This window comes from Mustela nivalis (assembly GCF_964662115.1).
Source record: "Mustela nivalis genome assembly, chromosome: 4".
Taxonomy (NCBI): domain Eukaryota; kingdom Metazoa; phylum Chordata; class Mammalia; order Carnivora; family Mustelidae; genus Mustela; species Mustela nivalis.
In genome coordinates this window covers 86,778,548-86,805,628 of record NC_139023.1, presented here as the reverse complement: position 1 = coordinate 86,805,628, position 27,081 = coordinate 86,778,548, and the positions used below count along the sequence as shown (strand labels likewise).

Here is a 27,081-nt window from a genome sequence, read left to right as displayed (position 1 = left end):
CACAATAAATCTACCTCCATCTATCTATACTATAATAGAAACAAAACAGAACCTTTAAAAATATTAAGAAAAAATTCATTTTAATGGAACTTTTAAAATTATTCTAAGTTCAGTTTTTTGAATTTTGAACAATAATAATCATTGAGTGTGACTATTTTGTAGGCATTGTACTAATTTAAAAAAAAATGAACATTTTTTTTTCCTGTTGAGAAGACAGACCTGGAGAAGTTCTGTAACTTACTGAAATTACATAGTAAGTTGAATGGAGAGAGTATTTAAAATCAGTCTCCAGAACCTATATTTTTCTAAGTATCATTTCATGATTTTAATTAACACTAGAATCATATAATGTTTTGTTTTAAAAATTTATTTTCTCTTACTGAATCTGAATTTATCTAATTCTAAGTACCTGTATTTTGACATGTGTTTTTAAATATTACTTATATATACTTGAATGTGAGAGCTAATATACTATGCTTATGCTTAAAATAACTCTGTAGATTAGGCGGTAGTGTTGCTCTTTTACAGATAAATTGATTCAAGCTAGGTTTAGTATCTTTTTTAAAGTCTCCCAAATAGTAACACACCTGGGATTGATATCTGGACATTTTATTTCCAAAGCCCTTGTCAGTAACCATAATATACTATGCCTTATAGACATTTCTTTATAACATCCTTGCCATTGGTTATCAAAACTAAAACTACTTTTAGTGTGACCATACAGTTATAATGAGGTAATAAATAATGTTAAAATTTTAAATGCCTAAACTGCTTTCTTTCTGAAAGATGGGTTTAAACTAAGACTACATACAAATGTTTCTCGTTATGAACTTAGGCATACTATTGATTACTTCAGCTAGTGTGAACTACACTATTCTTACCTTGAATCAGCTGTTAATGAACAAACTATAAACAGACAAAACAATTCTTTGATAAAACATTAAAAAGCCTTTCTGAGAGCAGATAAAATATGAGCATAACAAAGCTGAAATTAATGTAAAATGAGCTTAATTAACTTATTATAGCTAAATGGTACAAATGAAAAGAGCAGATGTGATCTAAATATTAGACAAGACATTAAATGCAGAGGAAACTATTATTAAAATGTGTAATTCACAAGGAAGAAAGAATAGTTATGGTTATCTATTCAACAAATAGCATAGTATCAACATTCATAAAGCATACGTTACAGAAGAGAAGGAAAAGTAGAAATCCACTACTAGTTGAGACAGTAATTGACCTTTAAGTTCATGATCAGATAGACAACACAATAAGGAAGGATATAGTGGTTTTAAATAACAAAAAGGTAGATTTGATTGACTTACACAAAACTCTACACCGTAAAAACATAAAATACAGAACCTATAGGATATTGAATATAGAATATTGAAAAAAACTGATCCTATTTTAGGACACAAAATCTCAAATTCTAAAAGTTAGAAGCAATGTGTTAGAACCCAGAGGTAGACCCTCAACTTTATAGTCAGCCAGCTAATTTTCAACAAATCAGGAAAGAATATGTAAAGGGAAAAAAAAGGCCATTTTCTTAACAAATGGCTTTGGGAGAACTGGATAGAAACATGCAGAAGAATTATACTAGACCACTTTCTTAAAGCCATATATAAAAAATAAATTCAAAATAGATGAAAGCCTTAAATATGAGACAGGAATCCATTGAAATCCTAGAGGAGAACACAGATAGCCCCCTCTTTGACCTCAGCCTCAGCAACTTTCTACTGACAGTCTCCATAGGCAAGGGAAACAAAAGTATAAATGAACTATTGGGATTTCATTGACATAAAAAGCTCCTGGACAGCAAAGGAAACAAACCTAAAAGGCAGCCTGGAATGGGAGATGATATTTGCAAATGACAGATCAAGGGCTAATATCCAAAATCTATAAAGAACTCAACAAATTCAACACCCAAAAATCCAGTCAAGAAATGGGCAGAAGACATTCACAGACATTTCTCCAAAGAAGACATACAAATGGCTAACAGACACATGAAAAAATGCTCAAGACCACTCATCATCAGGGAAATAGAAATCAAAACCACATAACGGCTAAAATGAAAAACTCAGGCAACAGTGGATGTTGTGAGGATATGGAGAAAGGGAAATCCTCTTACTCTGTTGGTAGGAATGCAGACTGGTGCAGTCACTGTGGAAAACAGTATGGAGATTCCTCAAAAAGTTAAAAAATAGAGCTACCCTGTGACCCAGCATTGCACTACTAAGTATTTATCCAAAGGACACAAAAATAGCGATTTAAAGGGGCACATGCACCCCAAAGTTATAACAGCAATTTCCATTCTAGCCAAACTATGGAAAGAACCCAGATGTCTATCAGGAAATGAATCCATGAAGAAGATGTGAGAGTTACGCATACACACACAGAAATACTACTAAGCTATCAAAAAGAATGAAACCATGCCATTTGCAGTAACGTGGATGGAACTAGAGTGTATTATGCTACGCAGAATTAGAGAAAGACAAATACCAATATGATTTCACTCGTGGAATTTAAGAAACAACAGCATAGAAAAAGAGAAGGAAAAATAAGATAAAAACAGGCAAACCATAAGAGACTCTCAACTGTTGGAAGTTGGGGGTTAGTGAAGGATTTGGACAATTTTTGTGAATACAAGAACAACTAATAAGATATAATGAAGAGAGTTATAGCAAAAAATTTCATGGTCTATGGATCCACTTTTATTAGAAACAAAAAAATATATCTTCATGCACATATGTATACATAGGTGGAAGGAAGTTCATAAATATATAAATAAATATATATATATAATAAGTTCAAATTTACATACAGTGAAATGTACTATATAGTTAATGATTTTTGATATATGTTATACACCTGTATAACCACCACCCCATTAAAATATAGGACATTTTCATCATTCCAGAAAATATTTCTGTGCCTTTTTTCCAGTCAGTTCTGCTACAACCACTCTCCTTATTTGGATCAACATAGATTAATTTTGCTTCAAACAATAAACTCTTCCAGTATCCACCATCTTTAATTTTTAATGCAACACTATAAAATTTAAGCTGTAAGTTAATAAAAAAAAGTAAATATTCAAAGAGTTTTGTGTAAAAATCACTATCTTCATTGTATATAGTTTAGAGAAGTATTTGTAGATTCTGTGTTGATTTTAATCTCTACAATTGTCAACATAAATTCTTGAATAATAATTAGTGGATGTTTCATTCCTTTCTACTTTAGTTCCCCATTTAAAAGTGGTGTGTCAATGGCAAGTCGGCTTTGTAAAGCTGCAATGTTAAGTCGATTTAACCTCCTTGCCAAAGAAGCTAAAAAAGAAGATTTACTTGAAGCTAGTACATATCATGCAGCAAAGGTAAGTCCTTAAAGGAATGAATTTGATTATAGAAATAATATTTAAGATAACAAAAATGTACTTTTATGATAATGAGCTATAGGAGAAGTTGCTTGAAATAGTTAACTAAATATAAGATACTTCCATGTACTGGTAGAATTAATTTTTAAATGAATATGCCAGAAATTGAATATGTAAATGAATGTTGCCACCTACAGTAGCCTCTTTAGTATGGTGTGTACTTATTTTGACGATATTTTATCAAAACCTGCTTTCATACCCAGAGAAACAAAAGGATAAAATTTTTTCTGTATGTATTAACTTTCTAACTTTAGAAGTATTCTAAAATAATACAATATGATTTCCATATAAATTAATTTTCCTATTTTAAAGATGTGAAACTGCTTTAATTTCAGTGTATGAATTGGGCCTGATTAAGTAGGTGATGTATATAGCCTTTTTCTGTCTTTAAAAATATTTATTTTTTTAGTATTACAAACACAATTCATATTTACAGAATATGGCAGTTTTTCTAAATGCAGAGTCAAAATAGTACTTGTAATACTTCCTACTATTCAAATTATGATGCCCTTAATCCTGTAAGCATGTTATTTCAGTTTCTTGTGTTTTGCATATATATATATATGTTTATGTATGCATATATTTTAGAATATTATACTGGATGTGTTTTTTATCTGCTTTTTTTGTTTGGTATAGTCTGAGATGAACCATGTTATAATATGACATGTACAAGACATCAAGTTATTAAATACAAATTGTTTCTGATAACCTAAATTTAGTTTCAGTCAGTAATCTGGTATTGTATGAAAGTCTCTTAAATTTCAACAATATCTTAATGCTCAGACTGTATATTCCCAACCTGTGAAACAATTTACTACAGATCTGTGGGTATGTACATACATTTTTAAGTAATAAAAGCTTATCTAGGCAATTTCTGTCTTTGGTGGCATGAAGTCACAGATCCTATTTAGAAAAGCAAGTGTAAAAACTGGACAAAATTGTCAAAAAACCACCTTTCACAACTCTGGAAATTGAAGACAGAAGTGTGTATTATTGAAAAACAGCTCAGGCTTTGGATAAGAACAACTGGAGTTTGTGGTACCTTCATCCAAGGGCTGTTCCTGTTCTTTCTCCTTCATCTCTGCTTGTTTAAATGGCAAGAACTATAGTTTTTACTAGAGTGAGGATGTAGTTTTGCTGCTTGAGGGTAGACTTGATTTGGGGCAGAGGGTAAAAACTGGAAGCTTTGTCAGCTAAAAGTGCCAAACCTAGTAGGAAACAAATGGGGAAAATCAATAATTTTGCTGCCCCCAGGTTGCAGTCTTTGTTGGGGCAAGTGATGAACCAACTAGTAACTTACTTAGGTAATTTTAAAAATGAAAGAGCCATGGAAGGGCTGAGATAAAATCTCCATATATCCTTGGCTGAATGAGAACCTACACTTGTACAGGGAAGACCCTAGAGAACCCAGTAAAGAGTGAAACTGTAAAAGAGAACTGGCTGCAACATTAAATCCAGTAGTCCCTCCTTATCCTTGGGGGATACTACCAAGAACCCCAGCGGCTGCCTGAAACTACAGGTAATACTGAATCCTATATCTACTGTTGTTTCTTATATATACATATCTGTGATAAAGTTTGATTTATAAATTAGGCACAAGAGATTAACAACAATGATTTAAATAGAACAATTTCAACAGTGTGTTGTAATAAAAGATACATGATCTCTTTCTCAAAAAGTCTAGTCATACTATACTCAACTTTCCTTTTCTTGTGATGAAATGAAATGATAAAATGCTTATTTGATGACATGAAGTGAAGTGAGTGATGTGGGCATTGTGACATAGTGTGAGGCTAACTATTGACCTCCTGATACATCATAAGAGAGATCCAGATTGGTTGACTATGGTGACGGAAACCAGGGAAAGCAATGTCATGGATAGCATGGAAGGACTATGTACACAACCTCCCCCACCAATACACACACAAATTGATGAGAAGGTAGATGCATAAGCTTAAGGTGTTTGAGCAGTGTCTACTGAAATCATTTATCATTAAGCTGTGCAGGTATAGCATAACTATTAGTAAACCAGGCTAAAATATAAAAATAAGTAATTAAAAACCTGGGAAGGGACAACAGCAGCTGCACCCCATGGAGAAAACAGATCTCACAATTTAAGCAAACTAAAAATAAAAAACTTCAGAAAAAAATAAAACCACATCCAGAGTTTCTACAATATGTTGTCTAGAAAGTTTAAGTTTTAACCAAAAAATATGGGATATGTAAAAAAACAGAAGGGTGAAATCTATTCCCAGGAAAAAATAATAGTCAACTGGTTCTAAGTGGGTCCAAATGTTAAATATAGCTAAGACTTCAAAGTAGCTATTATAATATGTTCAGAGAATTAAAAGAAAATATAAGTGTATCAAAAAATAGTCAATCTCTTTTTTTTAAAGGATTTTATTGATTTTTTTTTTTTTTTTAACAGAGCGAGCGTGCACACAAGCAGGGGGAACTTCAGGCAGGCAGAGGGCGGGGGAGAAGGCAGGCTCCCTGCCAAGCAAGGAGCCAGATGTGGGGATCAATCCCAGGACCCTGGGATCATGACCTGAGCCTAAGGCAGCCACTTATTGACTGAGCGATCCAGGGGCCCCAACAAATTGGCAATCTCAGTAGAGAAACAAACTAAAGAAAAGAAAACCAAATGAAATTTTTAGAATCAAAACAATATTTAACAAGTGAAACATTCTTTAGATGGGCTCAACAGCACATTTCAGATGGCAGATAAAAATCAGTGAACTTTGAAGATAAATCAATAGTTATTTTTTAAAGACCGAATGAAAACAGATTGAAGAAAAATAAGCAGAGCCTCAAAGATTTGTGGAACAATATTAAGCACACCAACAGGTGTGTATTGGGAATCTCAGATGGAAAGGAGGGAGACAAACAGGAAAAAAAAGAAACAATGACTGAAGAAAATCAGTCATCCAACTGGATAAAAAACATTAACGGATTCAAGAAACTCAGCAAATCCCCAAGAAAAGAAAAAAATTTGAAAAGATCCATACCTGCTAGATCCATCCGTTAGAGAAAGACAAATACCTTATGATTTCAGTCATATGTGGAATTTAAGAAACCAATGAAGATAAAAGACCTTTAAGTATAGAGTACAAACTGGTGGTTGCCAGAGGAGACATGGCTGAGGGGTGGGTAAAATAAATGAAGAGCATTAAGAATACATTTACTGTGATGAGCACTGAGTAATGTATTGAATCATATTGCATACCTGAAAGTAATATAACACTGTATATTAATCATAGTGGAGTTTTAGAACATTATTTAAAAAGATCTAGATATGTTCTATTCAAACTGCTTGAGACCAAAACAAAGATTAATCCCATCATTAATCATTAGGGAATACAAATAAAAACCACAGTGTTTTAGTACTATTTATGGTTATTAACAATAGGGTAGTACATCTAAAGGTTGATTTCAGCAACAGTGGAGGCCACCCTAAAATAGCCAGAACAGTCTTGAATAAGAAGAATATAATTGGATTATTCACACTTCTGATTTCAAATCTTACCATAGAGCCACAGTAATCAAGACACTGTAATACTGGCATAAGGATAAACATATAGCTCAATAAGATATAATTGATAGTTAAGAAATAAACCTTAACGGGGCACCTGGGTGGCTCAGTGGGTTAAGCCTCTGCTTCGGCTCAGGTCATGATCTCAGGGTCCTGGGATTGAGCCCCACATCAGGATCTCTGCTCAGGAGGGAGCCTGCTTCCCCCTCTTTATCTGCCTACCTGTGATCTCTCTCTCTCTGTCAGATAAATAAATAAAATATTAAAAAAAAAAACCTTAACACTTATGGACAGTTGATTTTTAAGAAGAATACCAAGCTAATTCAGTGGCAAGAAATAGGTTTTTCAATAAATAGTCTTAGGACAACTTGATATCCACAGGGAAAAGAATAAACTTAGACCTCACCTCATACCCTGTACAAAAATTAACTCAAAATGGATGATAGACCTATATAAGAATTAAAACTGTAAAAATCTTAGGTGAAAACATAGAAGAATGGTCTCACTTATTTGTGGATCATAACAAATAGCATGGAGGACATGGGGAGTTAGGAGAAGGGAGTTGGGGTAAATTGGAAGGGGAGGTGAACCATGAGAGACTATGGACTCTAAAAAACAATCTGAGGGGTTTGAAGTGGAAGGGGGGTGGGAGGTTGGGGTACCAGGTGGTAGGTATTATAGAGGGCATGGATTGCATGGAGCACTGGGTGTGGTGAAAAAATAACGAATACTGCTATGCCGAAAATAAATAAATAAATAATAAATAAATAAGAAAATGTGTGTTTTCTTAGAGAAAGGTTTCTTAGATCTGATACCAAAAATACAATCCAAAAGAGAAAAAAAAAAGGTATTTTAGACTTTATTACAGTAACAACTTTTGCATTTCAAAAATTAAGAAAATGAAAAGGCAAACTACATACTATGAAAAAATATGTGCAAATTACATATCTGTTAAGGGACTTGTATCCAGAATAAATAAAAACTCTTGCAATTCAATAATAGATACATGACCTAGTTTTAAAAATGACCAACGAATTTGAATAGACATTTCTATAAGTAAAATAAGCCAATAAGAATATAAAAAGATGTTCAGCATCATTAATCATTAGGGAAATACAAATAAAAACAACAGTGATTTGCCTCTTTACACATACTAGGATATATAAAGATATTAAATGTTGGCAAGGATGTAAGGAAATCAAAACCATCACCATTGATTCTTCTCCTACCCACTTAAGCCCCCATGTTGCATCACCACTTCCTCATATCAGGGAGATCATATGATAGTTGTCTTTCTCTGCTTGACTTATTTCGCTAAGCATGATATGCTCTAGTTCCATCCATGTTGTCGCATTGGGAGGGAGACAAACCATAAGTGACTCAATCTCACAAAACAAACTGAGGGTTGCTGGGGGGAGGGGGTTTGGGAGAAGGGGGTGGGATTATGGACATTGGGGAGGGTATGTGCTTTGGTGAGTGCTGTGAAGTGTGTAAACCTGGTGATTCACAGACCTGTACCCCTGGGGATAAAAATATATGTTTATAAAAAATAAAAAATTAATAATAAAAAAAAAAACCATCACCATTGCTGGTAGGAATGTAAAATGATGCAGACTCTTTGGGAAACAATTCAACAGTTCCTCAAAAGTTAAATATTGAGAGGTGCCTGGCTGGCTCAGTTGGACGAGCATGTGACTCTTAATCTTGAGGGTTGTGAGTTTGAGCCCCACACTGGATGTAGAGATTACTAAAAATAAACTTTAAAAAAATTAAATATAGAGTTATCATGTAACCCAGGAATTCCCCTCCTAGGTATATTATTAAGAAAATTGGAAACACATATTCACACCAAAATTGTAAACGGCTGTTTGTAGCAGCTGTATTCATATTCACAAAAGGTGGAAACAACCCAAATGTTCATCAGGTGGATAAACAAAATGTGGCATATATCTTTAATCATCCATAAAAGAGAAAATGAAGTATTGATACATTCTACAACGTGGGTCATAGAAAGTAGATTAGTGGTTTCCAGGAGCTGGGGGGAGGAGAGAATAAAGATTGACTGCTAATGGGTATAGGATTTGGTTTTGGAGTGATGAAAAATTCTGGAATTACTGGTAGTGGTTATACAATTCTGTGAATATACTAGAAACCATTTATTTATTGTATACTTTAAAAGGATGAATTTTATGATATATGAATTATATCTTAACAAATCTGTTAGAAAAGAATACAGTGAATTGATGTGCTTATGGATTGGAGGAAAAAAATATTGTTAAAATGTCTATATTACCCAAAGCAATCTACACAGTTAATACAATCCCTATCAAAATACCACCAGTTCACAGAATTGGAACGAACAAACCTAAGGTTTGTATGGAACCACAAAAGACCCCAAATAGTCAAAGCAGTATTGAAAAAGAAGCAGCTGGAGGCATCAGAATTACATACTTCAAGCTATATTACAAAGCTGTAGTCATCAAGACAGTATGGTACTGGCACAAAAACAGATAGATAGATCAGTGGAACAGAGTAGAAAACCCAGAAATGGTCAACTGATCTTTGACAAAGCAAGAAACAGTAAGGAAAGAAGTCTCTTGAACAAATGATGTTGGCAATATTGGAGCACCTTTAAAACCATACACAAAAATAAGTTCAAAATGGATGAAAGACCTAAAAGTGATACAGGAAACCATCAAAATCCTAGAAGAGAACACAAGCAGCAACCTCTTTGACATTGGCCATAGCAACTTCCTACTAGACCTTTGTCAAGAGGCAAGGGAAACAAAAGCAAAAGTGAACTATTGCGACTTCATCAAGATTAAAAACTGCAGTGAAGGAAACAATCAACCAAAAAGCAGTTTACAGAATGGGAGAAGGTATTTGCAAATGACATATCAGATGTTAATACCCAAAATCTATAAAGAACTTACCAAACTCAGCAATCCCCCAAAACCCAAAAAAAATCCAGTCAAGAAATGGGACAGAAGACAGCAATAGACACTTTTCCAAAGAAGACATCCAGATGGCCAATGGATACATGAAAAGATGTTCAGCATCACTCATTATTGGGGAAATCAAAGCCACAATGAGATACCACGCCAGCCCTGTCAGAATGGCTAAAATAACAATACAGGAAACAAGAGATGTTCGTGTGGAGAAAGGGGAGCCCTCTACACTGTTGGAAATGCAAACTGTGCAGCCACTTTGAAAAACAGTATAGAGGTTCCTCAGAAAGTTAAAAATAGAACTACCCTATGATCCAACAATTGTACTACTAGGTATTTACCCAAAGGATCAAAAATACTGGTTCAAGGGGCACATATACCCTGATATTTACAGCAGCATTATCAACAATAGTCAAATTATGGGAAGAGCCCAAATGCCCATTGACTGATGAATGGATAAAGAAGCTAGTGTGTGTGTGTGTGTGTGTGTGTGTGTGTGTGTATCTATATATGTGTCTATATAGATAGATGCATATATAATGGAATATTATTCAGTCATCAAAAAGAATGAAATCCTGTCATTTGCAGCAATGTGGATGGAGCTAGATTGTATTATGCTAAGCAAAATAAGAAGGAAATATATGATTTCACTTATATGTGGAATTTAAGAAACAAAGGGAAGGGGAAGAAAAGGGAAGCAAACCATAAAAGCTTCTTAACTACAGAGAACAAACTGAGGATTGCTGGATGAGAGGTCAGCAGAGGGATGGGCTAAATGGGTGGTGGGTATTAAGGAGGGCACTTATGTTGACCACTGGGTGTTATACATAAGTGGTGGATCACTAAATTCTAAACCAATATTACATGATATGTTAACTGAAATACAATTTTGAGAAAAGAAAGAAAAGAAAAATATGTTTAAAGTGCTGAAAGAAAAGCCTGATAACCAGGAATTGTATAGCAAGATAATTTTTCTTTAATTTTTTTAAATTTTTAATTTTTTTATAAACATATAATATATTTTTATCCCCAGGGGTAGCAAGATAATTCTTAAAAGCAAAATAAAAAAATCCCCAGGCAGACAAAAAGTAAAATTTGTTTTTAGTATTACTTCCTTAAGAGGAATCCCAAAGGAAGCCCTTGAATTTTGGAAGAAATAACACGAGCTGACATATAAATCTACAGAAAGGGACAAAGAATACTGAAAATACTAATCATGGGACAAATATAAAAGGGTGTGTGTGTGTTTCCTCTTATTTTCTTTAGAAAGTGGAAGTTCTTTAAGACAGTTTTAACAGTGTATTAATTTATAACAAAGGTAGATGCAATATAGACAGTGATAGTATACCAAAGGCCAGAGAAAGAAATCAGTCAGTATTGGAACAAAGATACTGTACTTTACCAAATTAAGTCAGTATTAATATGAAGTAGAATACAGTAAGACACAGAAGCATAGGGCACCTGGGTGGCTCAGCGGGTTAAGCTCAGGTCATAGTGCCAGTGTCCTAGGATCCTAGTGCCAGTGTCCTAGGATCCAGGCCCACATTGGGCTCTCTGCTCAGCAGGGAGCCTGCTTCCCATCTTTCTCTGCCTGCCTCTCTCCCTACTTGTGATATCTCTCTCTCTCTCTCTCTCAAATAAATAAATAAATAAATAAATCTCTAAAAAGAAAAAGATACAGAAACAAATTGTAATCCCTAAAGTAACCATGAAGAAAATAACTGAAAACTACATGCAAAAGATCAACACATGAATTAAAATTGTATATTAAAATTCATTTTTGAATAAACTAGAAAGCGATAAAGAGGAAGCAGAGAAATAAAAGACATGGAACTTGGAAAACAGTGAAATGGCAGACATAAATCCACTTTATCAATAATCACATTGGGTTCTATTAAACTAAATGCTCCAGAGAAAAGGCAGAGGTCATCAGAGTGGGTTTAAAAAAAAAAAAAAGGGAAGATTCAACTCTATGCTGTCTGCAGGAAACACATGAAATTCAAAAACACAAATAAGTTGAAACTAAAAAATGAAAAAACACATGTAAACTGTAGCAATAAAGAGAGCTGAAGTGTTTATATTAATATCAAATATATGTTGAGAAATATAAGACAATGAGTGATGTTTTATAGTAGTAAAAGGCTAATGTATTGAAACATATAACAAATAGTTATGTCATAATTGCATGCCTTGGCAACAACAGAACCCAAAAATACATAAGCCAAAACTGACAGAATTGAAAGGTGAAATAGATAATTCTACAATTACAGGAGGAGGTTTTTTTTCCCAGAAAAATGTACTTTTTAATTTTTTTATTGTGTTATGTTAGTTACCATACAGTACCTCATTAGTTTTTGATGTAGTGTTCCATGATTCATTGCTTATGTATAATATCAGTGCTCCATGCAACCAATGCTATCCTTAATACTCATCACCAGGTTCACCCATCGCGCACACTCCCCTTCTAAAACCCAGAGTTTGCTTCTTGGAGTCCACAGTCTTTCATGGTTCTTCTCCCCCTTTGATTTCTACCTTCCCTTCATTTTTCCCTTCTCCTAATGCCCTTCAATTATGTAGGAGGTTTTAATAGTCTTATTTCAGCAGTTGATAAAACAACTAGACAGAAAATAAGAATATAAAAGGCTTAAATATCAGTGCCTGTACTGGCCTGTATTAAACACTGCATAACCGAATATACTTTATTTTCAAGTACACTTGGAACATTCTCCAGTATTGGCAATAAAGCAAGTCTCAGTAGAAATCAGCAGTGGAATGAAATCTGGGAAGTTAACCATTTGAGAATTAGCAGCTTAACTTCTGAATAACCTGTAAGTCAAAGAAGAAATTATAAGCAAATTAAAAAAAAAAAAAACTTCTGAATCAATCAAAAATCAACTGAATGAAAATACAACATATTAAAATTTGTGGAATGTAACCGAAGGAGTGGTTAGAAATTTATAACTTTATTCACTTATATTAGGAAAGAAGGGAATTGTAAAAATCAGTTATTTGAGTTCCACCATGAGATGTTAGAAGAAGAGCAAATTAAAAGTAGAGAGGGAATAATATAAAATGGTATAGAAATTTCTAGAAAACAGAAAAAATAAAAATAGAAAATAGAAAAAATCAATGAAATCAAAAGTTGGTTCATTGAAAAAAAACCAACACTGATAACCCTTTAGACTAACTGATAAAATAGTAAGAGATAATACAAGCAATCAAAATTTGGAATGAAAGATGAGTCCTTACTACAGACCCCAAAGAGCTAAAATAATTATAAGATAATATTATGAAATGTTTTTTAAAAGATTTTATTTATTTGTCAGAAGAGAACACAAGCAGGGGAAGTGGCAGGCAGAGGGAGAGAAGCAGGCACCCTGCTGAACAAGGAGTGAGATGCAGGACTTGATCCTAGGACCCTGGGATCATGTTCTGAGCCGAAGGTGGACACTTAACTCACTGAGCCATCCAGGCATCCAATATAAGCAACGTTTTTTGTTTTTTTTTTTGTTTTTTTTTTTTTTCAAAAAAATTAGACAAGTTAGATGAACACATTCCTAGAGAGAGACAAATTATAAAATGTGACTAAAGAAAATATCCAGATTGAAATAAAGTAGTTGAATTATTAATTAAAATTCTTTTTCTAAAAAGACAAACCAAGAAAGAGACTCAATTATAAATAACAAACTGATGATTACCAGAGGGTGTGGAGGGTATGGGTTAATAGATGAAGATTAAGGAGTGCCCTTGTCTTGAGCACCAAGTAATATATGGAATTGTTGAATTGCTATATTGTGTACTTGAAACTAATAAAACACTGTATGTTAACTGGAATTAAAAATAAAATTCTTTTCCTAAAGAAAAGCAGAGTGCAGATACAGCTTTACTGGTGAATTCTATCAAACTATATGCAAAAAAAGAAGCACAAATCCTACAAAAAACTAATAAATAGAAGAGAAGAACACTTGCCAATTTTTATGAGGTCACTATAACCCTGATACCAAAACAGGATTTAAACATCACAAAAAATGAAGGCTACAAACTTTATCTTTCCAGAACATAAATGCAAAATTTTTAAGATATTGGCAGAGTAAATCCAGCAGCCCAGAGAAAGGATTATACACCATGACAAAGGAGGTTTGTTCCAAGAATACAAGGTTGATTAAACATCAGAAAATTATTGGATGGGGCATCTGGGTGGCTCAGTGGGTTAAGCTGCTGCCTTCGGCTCAGGTCATGATGTCAGGGTCCTGGGATCGAGTCCTGCATCGGGCTCTCTGCTCCGCGGGGAGCCTGCTTCCTCCTCTCTCTCTCTCTCTCTCTCTCTGCCTGCCTCTCTGCCTACTTGTGATCTCTCTCTGTCAAATAAATAAATAAAATCTTTAAAAAAAAAAAGAAAAGAATTATTGGATGTACTACCATTATATGAATAGAGTTAAGTTCAAAACCCACATAATTACCTCAAAAGATGTCCAAAATGTATTTCACAAAATCCAACAGCTATTCCTGGTAAAAATACTGAATAAGAAATAGAAGTAAATTTCCTCCAATGAAAAACCTACAGCTGACATCATGCTTAATGGTGAAAGAATACTCTTCCCCCCGCCCCTCTCAAGATTAGGGAAGAAAACAAGAATGTCTGTTCTCATCTCAGTTCTGTTCAACAATACTCTGTATGTCCGAGCAAGTTCAGCAAGTTAAGAAAAAGAAAAGGCGTTGAGACTGGAAAGAAACAGAAAAACTCATTTTATTTCTAAATGTAATCTTGTATGCAAAATATCCCATGGAATCTATTAAAAACAACTATATCATATGTGAGTTTAGTACACATTATAAGGACAATAGAGAAAAACAAATTGTGTGTGTGTGTATATATATATATATATATAAATATATATAAGGAATATATATATATATATATATATATATATATATATATATATATATATATTAGGAATGAACACTTTTTTTTTTTAAATTGGGAAAACTGTTTTCTCCAGAATAGCATAAAAAATGCTTAGAGGTGATTTTAACCAAGTATAAGATCTATACACTGAAAATGATGAAACATTGCTGAGAATAATTGAAGACCTAAATAAATGGAGAAATGTACCATTTAATGGGTTGGAAATAAAACATTTTAGGATGTCACTTCTTGCCAAACTAATCTATGGATTCAAGGCAAACTCTTATTAGAATCCCAGCAAGCTTTTGTGTAGGAATTGATTAGCTGTTCTGATCAAAATTGAAATGTAAATTTAAAGGACATAGAAGGACCAAAACATTTTTAAGATTTTATTTATTTATTTGACAGCGAGAGACACAGTGAGAGAGGGAACACAAGCAGGGGGAGTGGGAGAGGAAGAAGCAGGTTTCCCACTGAGCAGGGAACCTGATGTGGGGCTCGATGCCAGGACCCTGGGATCATGACCTGAGTTGAAGGCAGATGCTTAATGACTGAGCCATCTAGGCGCCCCCCAAATCAATTTCTTAAAAGCAAGAAAATACAACGGCTCAAAATCTGTGGGACACAACAAAGGCAGTCCTGAGAGGAAAATATATAGCGGTACAAGCCTTTTTCAAGAAACAAGAAAGGTCTCAGGTACACAACCTAACCCTACACCTAAAGGAGCTGGAGAAAGAACAAGAAAGAAACCCTAAGCCCAGCAGGAGAAGAGAAATCATAAAGATCAGAGCAGAAATCAATGAAATAGAAACCAAAAAAACAATAGAACAAATCAACGAAAGTAGGAGCTGGTTCTTGGAAAGAATTAATAAAATTGATGAACCCTCCTACACTGTTGGTGGGAATGCAAGCTGGTGCAGCCACTCTGGAAAACAGCATGGAGGTTCCTCAAAATGTTGAAAATAGAACTGCCCTATGACCCAGCAATTGCACTATTGGGTATTTACCCTAAAGATACAAATGTAGTGATCCAAAGGGGCACATGCACCCGAATGTTTATAGCAGCAATGTCCACAATTGCCAAACTATGGAAAGAACCTAGATGTCCATCAACAGATGAATGGATCAAGAAGATGTGTTATATATACACAATGGAATACTATGCAGCCATCAAAAGAAATGAAATCTTGCCATTTGCAACAACATGGATGGAACTAGAGCGTATCATGCTTAGCGAAATAAGTCAAGCAGTGAAAGACAACTATCATATGATCTCCCTGATATGAGGAAGTGGTGGTGCAACATGGAGGCTTAAGTGGGTAGGAGAAGAATAAATGAAACAAGATGGGATTGGGAGGGAGACAAACCATAAGTGACTCAATCTCACAAAACAAACTGAGGGTTGCTGGGCGGAGGGGGTTTGGGAGAAGGGGGTGGGATTATGGACATTGGGGAGGGTATGTGCTTTGGTGAGTGCTGTGAAGTGTGTAAACCTGGTGATTCACATACCTGTACCCCTGGGGATAAAAATATATGTTTATAAAAAATAAAAAATTAAAAAAAAATTAAAAAATAAAAATGGAAACTTAAAAAAAAAAAAAAAAAGCAAGATTTACCCTACCTACTTTCAAAATTCATCATAAAGCCACAGTAGTCAAGACAATGTATTGACGTAATGATAGACATATAGATTAATGGAACAGAATAAGAGGTAGAAATAAATCCACACATTTATGGTCAATTAATTTTATATAAAGGTGCCAAGGTGACTTAATAGAAAGAATAGTCTTTTTATTTTTAATAAATGGTGCTGGAACTGTTGGATATTTGTGGACAAAAAAAATTTATACATACATACAAAAAAATTAAAATAGATCATATATCTGAGAGAGCTAAAACTTAAAACTTCCCAAAAGGTATCAGAATATTTGTATTCTTAGGGTAGGAAACAGTTTCTTAGGTGTGATATCAAAAGTACAATCTATAAAAGAAAAAATTGATCATTTGGACTCCAGAATGTAAAACTTGCTTTTCAAAAGTCATCATTAATGAAAATTCAAGCCATAGACTGGAGGAAAAAATGGACTAATCATACCTTTGATAAAGATCTTGTATCTGTAATAATACATAATGAACTCTTAAAAATCAATATTGAGAGGGCAAACAACTCAGTTTTTAAGAGTAGCAAAGAATATATACAAATGGCTAATACACATATAAAAGATGCTCATCCTCATCGGTCAGTAGGTGTTGACCATATTATACATCCACTAAATTCCAAAACACTATATACTAGGTATTGTTGCAGAGAAACTGGAGAACTCTTGCACTGCCAATGAGAATGTAAAATAGTATGGTCTCCTTGGAAAATAATTTGGCTGTCTTGCAAAAATAATCATATAGTTACCATGTGATCCAGCATTTTCAATGGTGTCCGTCTAGGAGGAACAGAAACTTATATTCACAGAGGACATAAATGTTTACAGCAGCATTATTCATAATAGTGCAGAACTGGAAACATTCAGTTGTTCATCAGTTGGTGAATCTATAAACAATATGATAAATCCATATGATGGAGTACTAATCAGCAATGAAATAGATCAAACTACAAATACATGAAACAATATGAATGAATCTGAAAGCATTATGCTAATCAAAAGAAGCCTGACACAAAAGAGTTCATATTGTGTTCCATCAGTTTTTAGGAAATCTCTAGAAAAAGAAAAACTCTAAAGACAGATAAATTCATGGCTGGCTGGATTTGGGAATACAGATTGGACTGCAGATGGGCACAGTGGAACTATTTTTGCAGGTGATAGAATTGGTTTACAACTTGACTGTGGTATGGTTGCATACCTTTATGAGTTTACTAGAAATCATCAAATTGTATACTTGTGAGTGCATTTATGGTATGTAATTATACTTTAGTAAAGCTTTTTTTTAAAGTTCATCTATATGTTGATTTATAGAAAATGAAAGAAACCAAATTGATGGTGATTATCTATTATTTGTGCCTTACACACAGATTTTATTTGCTTCTTTATATTTTCTCTACTTTTCAAATTTTCTGTGATGAGTATGATTATTTTAATAAGAAATGTTCAAAAAGTTGTCTTTAAGGAGTGTTGGAAAGGAAAATGTTTAGTTTCAAAAACAATGAGAAAAATAGGAATTTAAAAATATTTTAATTTTTAAAATGTCAAACTTGAGCAAGATTAGGGTTACTTAACTTTTCATAAGCCAAATTCTGCCTATATTCTATAATTCAATTTTTTTTCTTTCTATAGTGTATGTCTGGATCCTATCAAGAAGCTAAAACTTTGCTGAAATCGTACTTGCAGCAACATGGCTATGGCTCCTGGATTGTGAAATCTCCCTGTATAGAGCAATTTAGTATGTGATTTAGGCAATCCATTGTCATATTAAAAATCTTTTGTTTTTTGGTGTCTTTGACTAGTAAATATATTTTAAAAATTTTGGTGGTTTTCAGCTTTCAAAACCAGAGTCTTGCAACAGCAGTGTCCAGAGATTGCTGAAAATAATAATTTATATTAAAATATTGAGTTTTTTGTTTTTTTTTTTTTTGGAAAAATTATTACCTGAGTCAATATGCAGCTATTTTACATTTGTCTTTACAGGCATTATAAAGCCCTTTTTATAGTTTAAAAGAAAATTTCTTTAAAGTTTTTTCTTTTAAGCTATTTAGCAAATATATTCAACATTTTTTCTGGGTATCTCACTCAGGTTGTTTCTTTTTAAATTAAGAATTAGAATCCAGGAATACAAATAGTAATTTTTGCTCATGTGTTGATAAAAAAAAAAAAAAACATATGAGTGCCTAATATTTGCCAATCACCATGCTTGTGTGATAGTGAAAAACACCATTTCTCATGTCCAAGAAGTTTATGAATGCAAACTGCTAATATATATATGCAGAAAAATATAAACATGTTAGAGAATAATTTCATAAATTAGTTATTCTGATTAAAAGTCATCATAAATGCTTTAAATAAGATTGACCATTTTCAAGTGTTGTGTAAGATCCATCCAAATGTGATTTAATATTTATAATTTTGGTAAGTAGGGATTTCTGATAATCAACAAAATATTATTTAGCTTTACATTTATATTTGTTTATACAGTGATTAGATCAAAAGACAAAGTTTGGTTATACTTAAGTTAGGCTAATGTTCTTCAGTGAAATTGTGAGTTTGTTCCATACTTCAGCCTCTTAAACCTATTCCTTAGTTTCATTCACAGAGACTTAAGCATTATTGGTCTCGGACTTTATTCCTCTTAGCTTGGGTCTTTGTAATTTCTGTTAAGGTCTGTGTAGTTTTTTTTGTTTTGTTTTGCCTATTCTAAAAATATCTGTGCAAGACAAATTGATACTAGTTGTTGGCATTCTTTGTTCAGAGTAGAAGCTTGATAAAAGGACTCTAGACTACTTGACATGAAAAGCGGCAATGCTTATTGCCTCTTTTATGTGTTATGGTCATTTGAGATATTTGCTTGAAGAAAAGCAAACTTCTAAATTCAGACTTCTAAACTTCAACTTTTAAAATTGTTCAAAAGCCACTAAACTAGTTACATCTAAATTTAAGTCCTCTTTTAGCTCTCAGGTTCTGTTATCTGAGATAAACATTAAAGGATAGATAAAAATTGAGAAAGCTGAAATAGGAGAGAGGATATATTAAAGTTGGAAATAATAATCCAAAGATTAGATGGAAAGTGTCACAGTGTTTGAGGCTAGAGTATAGAACACTGGATGGGAAAGTTGAGGGTTGAGTCTAGCAGATGTTCTCATTTGGGTAGTCAGATGGGAAACCTTAAAGGATATTGTGTAGGAAAGTGACATACATTAAGGCACGATTCCACAACACTTTTTTGTTTATTTATTATGGAAATTTCCAAACATAAAAAAATAGAATAGTAAATGAATCCCCATGTACCCATCACCCAGCTTTAGTAATTATTAAAACATAGCAGTCTTATTTTGTATATGTTGGATTATGTTAGAAAAAATGCCAGACAAGTTATTTTTTTTTTTAGTTTTCAAGTTTTTATTTAAATTCCAGTTAACACACAGTGTAATGTTAGTTTCAGGTGTACAATATAGTGATTTAATACTTCTGTGTGTCACTTGGTGCTCATCACAACAAGTGCACTCCTTAATCCCCCTCTCCTATTTCACCCATTCCCCCACCCACTTTCCTCTGGTAACCACCAGTTTGTTCTCTATAGTTGAGTCTGTTTCTTGGTTTCTTTCTCATCTGAAAATGCTTTGATACACATCTGTGAGACATGCGAACTCTTTAATACACACATACACACCTTTATAGCCACAATCCAGTTAGCACACCTTAAAAATTAATAGTAATTCTCCCAATATCTCTTAAGGGGTGTATAGATTGTTGGAATCAAGATGAAAACCAATATCCATATGTTGGACTTTGTTAAATGTCTGTTAATCTACAGATTTCCTATCACTTCTTTACTTTTAATTAGTTCCTGGAAAACAAACAAACAAACTACATTCTTAGTGGAGTCTTAAACACGATCTCATTTTTGCTGCTAACATTTCCATGATGTCATTTAGTGTGTTTCTCTGTGATCTGTATTTCCAAAAAAAAGTAGTTAAATCTAGATGCTTTCAAATAGAGGTTCAATTTTTTTTTTTTTTGCAAAAATATAGGTAGTATTGTATACATTCATCACAAGACACAATGTGCAGGTTTTCTCTTTTTGTAGTATTAGCAGTCGTTGATCATTGCCCAGTGCCATTATCACTGGAGATTGCAGCTGATAAGTTCTCTCATTGGATGGAATGCTTCTGTTAAAAGAAATGTTTGCTTATAGATGACTTGACCTGCAGTGTAGTTAGCACACAAAGGCTTGATTGGCTCTCTGTCTTTATGTTTTTGAAATTGTTGGTTCTCTATCATTTTTTAAAGTTCACAGTGAGAATTTTTTCAGTATCATTATGAATTTAAACATATTTGTGTTTCACTCATTACAATTCATATTCATATTGTTCTCTTGTGTCAGTTGGAACCTAATATCATTTTGTATCTCAAGTGGAGATACTCAGCAATTGGAAATACAGGTATAGAGACCTTTGAGAAAATTTTAGATTAAGGATAAAAAATTAGGAATCACTTGCAAAGAGGCAGTTCTCAAATTGTGAGAAAAGAGGTTTGCTTTTTCTTGAGCATGAAAAAAATATTAGGGCTAGATTCCCAAGAAAGTCTTATATTTTGCATTTGGAAAAATAAGAGGAAGCAACAAATGGGTGAAGAGTGAGGTTGGCAGAAAGAGAAATTTCAAAGAATAGGGTAGGCATTCTCAGGTGCTCTACAGGTCAAGGAGAATGAGAACTACAAAAATATCACTGGAATTGGCAACCACAGTTGTCACAAATGGCTAAAATAGCAGTTTCCCAAGCTAATTGCTAAGAAGAGGCATCACTCCAGGGTGATGAGCAGATCTTGGAAAGGCCCCCAAATCTACATTTTAACAAGTTATTGCAGATAATTTAATGTGGGTAGTTCATTGACCACACTGAAAAACACCACCCTGCACAGTAATAAAACATTGGTGGTGGCAGAAAGATTGGCCACAATTAAGGAATAAATAAGAGATGAGGATTTGGTGTCAGTGATTGAATTCAATTCTTTCTTGTAGTGTGGTGGTGAGACTAATATGGCTGTGTTTTGGTTTTTTGGATCTTTTTGCTGTAAGATGGACAGTTCATCAAAGTGCATGAATTTACAGTAGAGCCATCTAATGTGATATTGATGACCTTGGGGGGAGAATAGTGGATGTCAGTTCAGATAATTGGCCTGGTTGCAATCCGATCAACTCTGCTTAGAGAATTTTGGGTGATATGAATGTATTATTGAAATGGCTCAAGCCAAAATTGGTGGAATAAACTATGAGTACATAGAATTAAGTGGAAGTAAAGCAGTTTCACTGAGAATGCGAATATAAGAGAACAGGAGATTGTATTCAGGGTATTTTCAAACTTCAAACTCATAGGTATTTAACATACTGGCCTGTATTTTGTCAGGCTTCACCTTCAATCTAACCCAGTTATTAGTTGAAATCTAGGCATAAAAAATAGCTTATGAATTGAGATTTAGTGTTCATTCACTCTTTGAGGGATCTTTGTAGTGCCAGGGATAGCTAGAGCTCTGGACAGTCAACCCTGGCCTTAGGCAGACTCTTTGTTGCCCCTGTGTTCAGTAATGCCATTTTCTTGTCTGTGCCGTGGTATGAAAAATTTAGAAGACAGCATCCTAAATTTTTTTAAAGATTTTTAAAAAAATTCGATTTAGTTAACATATACTGTATTATTAGTTTTAAGGATAAAATTAAGTGATTCATCGGTTGCATGTAACACCCAGTGCTCATTATATTAAGTGTCCTCCTTAATGCTCAACACTCAGTTACCCCACTCCCCATTCACCTCCCCTCCAGCAACCCTCAGTTTATTCTCTATAGTTAAGAGTCTCTTATGGTTTGCCTCCCTCTCTGTTTCTCTCTTATTTTATTTTTCCTTCCCTTCCCATTTGTTCATTAGTTCTGTCTCTTAAATCCCACATATGTATGAAATCATGTGTTATTTGTCTTTCTCTGACTTATTTTGCTTAGCATAATACACTCTAGTTCCATTCATGTTGTTGCAAATGGCATGATTTCATTCTTTTTGATAGCTAAGTAGTATTCCCATATCTGTGTATCTATATATATACACCACTTCTTTACCCATTCATCCCTTGATGGATAGCTCAGCTTTTTCAATATTTTGGCTATTGTGGAAATTGCTGCTATAAACTTTGGGGTGCATATGTCCTTTCTAATCACTTATTTTTTATCCTTTGGGTAAATATGTAGTAGTGCAATGCTGGGTCATAGGGTAGCTCTATTTTTTAACTTTTTGAGGAATCTTCATACTGTTTTCCACAGTGACTGCACCAGTTTGCATTTCCACCAACAGTGCAAGAGGGTTCCCCTTTCTCTGTATCCTCACTAACATCCGTTGCTTTTTGAGTTTTACATTTTAGCCATTCTGACCAGTGTGAGGTGGTATCTCATTGTGGTTTTGATTTCAGGTTCCCTGATGATGAGTGGTCTTGAGCATTTTTTCATGTGTATGTCTTCTTTGGAGAAATGTCTGTGAATGTCTTCTGCCCATTTCTTGACTGGATGTTTTTTTTTTTTTGTTTTGGGGTATTGAATTTGGTGAGTTCCCTTTAGATTTTGGATACTAGCCCTTGATTTGATATGTCATTTGCAAATATCTTCTCCCATTCCATAGGTTGCCTTTTAGTTTTGTTGATTGTTTCCTTTGCTGTGCAGAAACTTTTTATCTCGATGAAATCCCAATAGTTCATTTTTACTTTTGTTTCCCTCGCCTGTGGAGACTGTCAGTAGAAAGGTGCTGAGGCTGAAGTCAAAGAGGTTGCTGACTGTGTTCTTCTATAGGATTTTGATGGATTCCTGTCCCACATTTAGGGTTTTCATCTATTTTGAATATATTTTGTGTATGATTTTAAGAAAGTGGTCTAGTTTCATTCTTTTGCATGTTTCTTTCCAGTTTTCCAAAAACCATTTGTTGAAGAAATTGTCTTTTCTTCCCTTTGGATATTTTTTCTTGCTTTGTCAAAGATTAATTGACCATAGAGTTGAGGGTCCATTTCTGGGTTCTTTATTTTGTTCCATTGATCTGTGTGTCTGTTTTTGTGCCTGTACCATATTGTCCTGATGATCACAGCTTCCTAAACTTCTTAATAAAAAATGTGGTGTTGATCATGTCTTAAGGCTCTCTGGAACAGCTGGGTGGCTCAGTAGGTTATACATCTGCCTTCTACCCAGGTCATTATCTCGGGGTCCTAGGAGTGAGACTCACGTCAGGCTCTTTGGTCAGAGGGGAGCCTGTTTCTCTTTCTCTCCCTCTGCTTGCTGCTCCACCTGCTTGTGCTTTCTTTTCTCTTTCAAATAAATAAATAAATAAAATCTTAAAAAAAAAAAAAGCCACTACCTCTAGGGAATAGAACAGACATTTGTTTATATCTGTGTTAGAAACAATCGAAACAATTTCTTGGTGGGGGGGGTACCCCGGTGGCGCTGTCAGTTAAGTGTGTGCCTTTGGTTCAGGTCATTATCCCAGGGTCTTGGAAGGGAGCCCCACATTGGGCTCTCTGCTCAGTGGGGATTCTGCTTCTTCCTCTTCCTCGGCCTACCACTCTACCTACTTGTGTTCTCTTTCTGTCAGGTAAATAAATAAACCCTTTAAGAAAAAAAAAGGAAGCTCTTGGTTGGGTGGTACTTTTATTTATTTATTTATTTTTAAAGATTTATTTATTTGACAGATAGAGATCACAGGTAGGCAGAGAGGCAGGCAGAGAGAGGAGGAAGCAGGCTCCTTGCTTAGCAGAGAGCCCGATGTGGGGCTCAATCCCAGGACCCTGGGATCATGACCTGAGCCGAAGGCAGAGGCTTTAACCCACTGAGCCACCCAGATGCCCCTGGGTGGTACTTTTAGATAATTCTGTTTCATTTTGCGCATAAGGTTAAGTGACACAACTGAACATTACTTTAAGGAAGCCTTAGATGAACCTTATGAAAAGTAATTTGAGTAAAATATATGTATTAAATATGTACAAATACTTTGAAAATATTGATGGGGACTAGATATGAATGTTAAGCTTTATAATGACAGTTAATTAAGAATCACTATTACATGCAAATGCAAGTTTATTTTCTTTAGAATGAGCTGAAATTGATGGTCCTAGATAAAGATAATCATTCATTGATGTGAGAAAGGAAAAAGAATATTGTTAGGTAAACAGGAAACATGAGAATTTCCTCTTTAGCAAACTTTTGATCCTGTTACCATCCTATAAATTAAGTTGATTTAAAATAGTTTAAGCTGTCACTTCTTATGTCATAATAGATGCCAAAAATAACTGATTTTGTTTGTCTTAGTAGTACCGAAGGAACATCCTGATGACCAAAACAACATTTGTGTTTAGAAATAACATACACCTTTCTGTTAAAAATTCTGCTGAGCCCGAATTGTCTTTCTTTATGAGTATTTGAAGTCTGGATTGTTTTCTGTTTTCATAGAAGCTAAAATTTTTATTTGTTACATAATCGTGGAGGAAAAGGGTATACTGATCCTGGAAGGTTGGTATTACCATTTAAAACTTAAAAATGAATTATTTCCTGGGAGTTATAGTTTTAATTGTTCTACATCTATTAGTATGCTTGTCAGAGTTTTACCTTGCACTTTGACTGTAATATAGAGAAAATTCACTGTTAGAGAAGAAGCATTCTAATATGTAAATTGTTTGGACATACGACTTAATATAGTTAAGCTACATCTGTGGACGCTTTTCCAAAATTTTAGTAATTTTATTCTATCCACTTTTTAAAATTATTTCTTTAATTGAAAAATACCTAAAAGTACAGTCTTACATCATTTGCAAATTAGACTTTGAATGTTATGGCTCTGAGACTGTCAAACTTTACTATATTTGATAATTAAAAAATATGGTGGTGGCATTGCCTTCAGTGTTCTTTATCATGTTGGAAATCCTTGATTTTTTTTTTTTATTCTACCACAGTTATTCTTCAGTTAATTTACTACTTCCCACTTCTTTAATAATACCCTGTTTTTTTAGCCAATTAGAATAATTCTGGTTTTTAAAAATATAGTCTGTCTTTCCTGCTGTATTGTCTAATACTCTTCCCTCAACTCTGTGAGAACAGTATCTCCAATCCATCTTATATATGACAACTTATATTTATAACAGTCTATTTTAAATTGATAACAACCTAAGTTGAAAGCATTCTGAAGCTCTACATTTTTACTCCACCAACCCACATTATATGTTTTTGATGTCACAGCTTACGTCTTTTTATTCTTTAACTAATTATTGTAGTTATTTTTCCCACTTTTGTCTTTTAATCTTCATCTTATCCTTAAAATTGATCTACTACCTTTAATATACATTAAACAAATCCCTTTAAACTTTCTTGTAGGGTGTTCGGTGGTATGAACTTCTTTATCCTTTAGCTTTTGCTTATCTGGAAGACTATATCTCCTTCAATTCTGAAGAACAATTTGAAGAGTATTTTTGGTTAGCAAGTTTTTTTTCTCTCAACTCTTTTACTATATCATCCCATTCTCTTCTAGCCTGCAAAACTTTCTGCTGAAAAATCTGCTGATACTCTTTTGGGGATTTCCTTATACATAACAATTTGTTTTTCTCTTGCTACTTTTTTTTAAAATTTATTTTTTATTTATTTTCGACATAACAGTATTCATTATTTTTTCATCGCACCCGGTGCTCCATGTAATCCGTGCCCTCTATAATACCTACCACCTGGTACCCCAACCCCCACCCCCCCGCCACTTCAAACCCCTCAGATTTGTTTTTTTTATTGTGTTGTTAGTCACCATACAATACATCAATAATTTTTGATGTAGTGTCCAAGACTCATTGTTTGCATATAACACCCAGTGCTCCATGCAATATGTGCCTTCCTTCCCACCACCAGGTTCACCCATCCCCCTTCTAAAACACTTCCCTCTAAGACACTCAATTCGTTTCTCAGAGTCCATAGCCTCTCATGTTGTCTCCTCCTCCAATTTCCCCCGTTTCACTTTTCCTTTCTTTCTCCTAATGTCCTCCTTGTGAGTCCTTATGTTCCACATGTAAATAAGTGAAACCGTATGATAATTGACTTTGTCTGCTTGACTTCTTTCACTCAGCATAATCTCATATGGATGGGACTGGAAGTTTTGACATTTTAATTATAATGTGTCTTGGTGTGGTCTCTCTTGGTTCACCTGAGCTGGAACTCTTTGGACTTTTTGGTCTGGATGTCTGTTTCTTTCCTCAGGTTGGAGAAGTTCACAGCCATTATTCTTCATATAACTTTTCTTATCCTTTCTTTCTCCTTCTGGAACTTCTGCAGTGCAGATATTGGCCCGCTTGAGATTGTCCCACAAGTCTTAAACTGATATAATTTGTTTCATTATTTTTTCTTTTTGCTGCTCTGATTGGGTGGGTTCTACTGCCCTGTGTTTAGATTCACCCATTGTTTCTTCTGCCTTACCTAGTTTGCTATTGAGTCCCTCTATTGTATCTTTTAGTTCACTTATTGTAGTCTTCAGTTCTCTGGCTTCTTTTTGGTACTTACATATTTCTGTCCCTTTGTTTAAAACTTTTACTTTGTTTTTTCATTCTTGAGC

The 27,081-nt window shown here is 34.1% G+C and overlaps 1 protein-coding gene across 5 annotated transcripts in view; it reads left to right on the top strand.

The window, feature by feature from the left end:
• ADAD1 (adenosine deaminase domain containing 1) overlaps positions 1-27,081 on the top strand; it is a 107,995-nt gene that overhangs the window by 39,562 nt on the left and 41,352 nt on the right. For 3 of the 5 annotated variants that reach the window (XM_082726757.1, XM_082726756.1, XM_082726755.1), the window contains exons 11-12: positions 3,238-3,370; positions 18,104-18,209. In XM_082726757.1, coding sequence (XP_082582883.1) covers positions 3,238-3,370; positions 18,104-18,209 — 239 coding nt within the window. Of the gene's footprint in view, positions 1-3,237; positions 3,371-18,103; positions 18,265-27,081 lie in introns of those variants that run through there. The other 2 variants (XM_082726759.1, XM_082726758.1) reach the window with 1 other exon arrangement.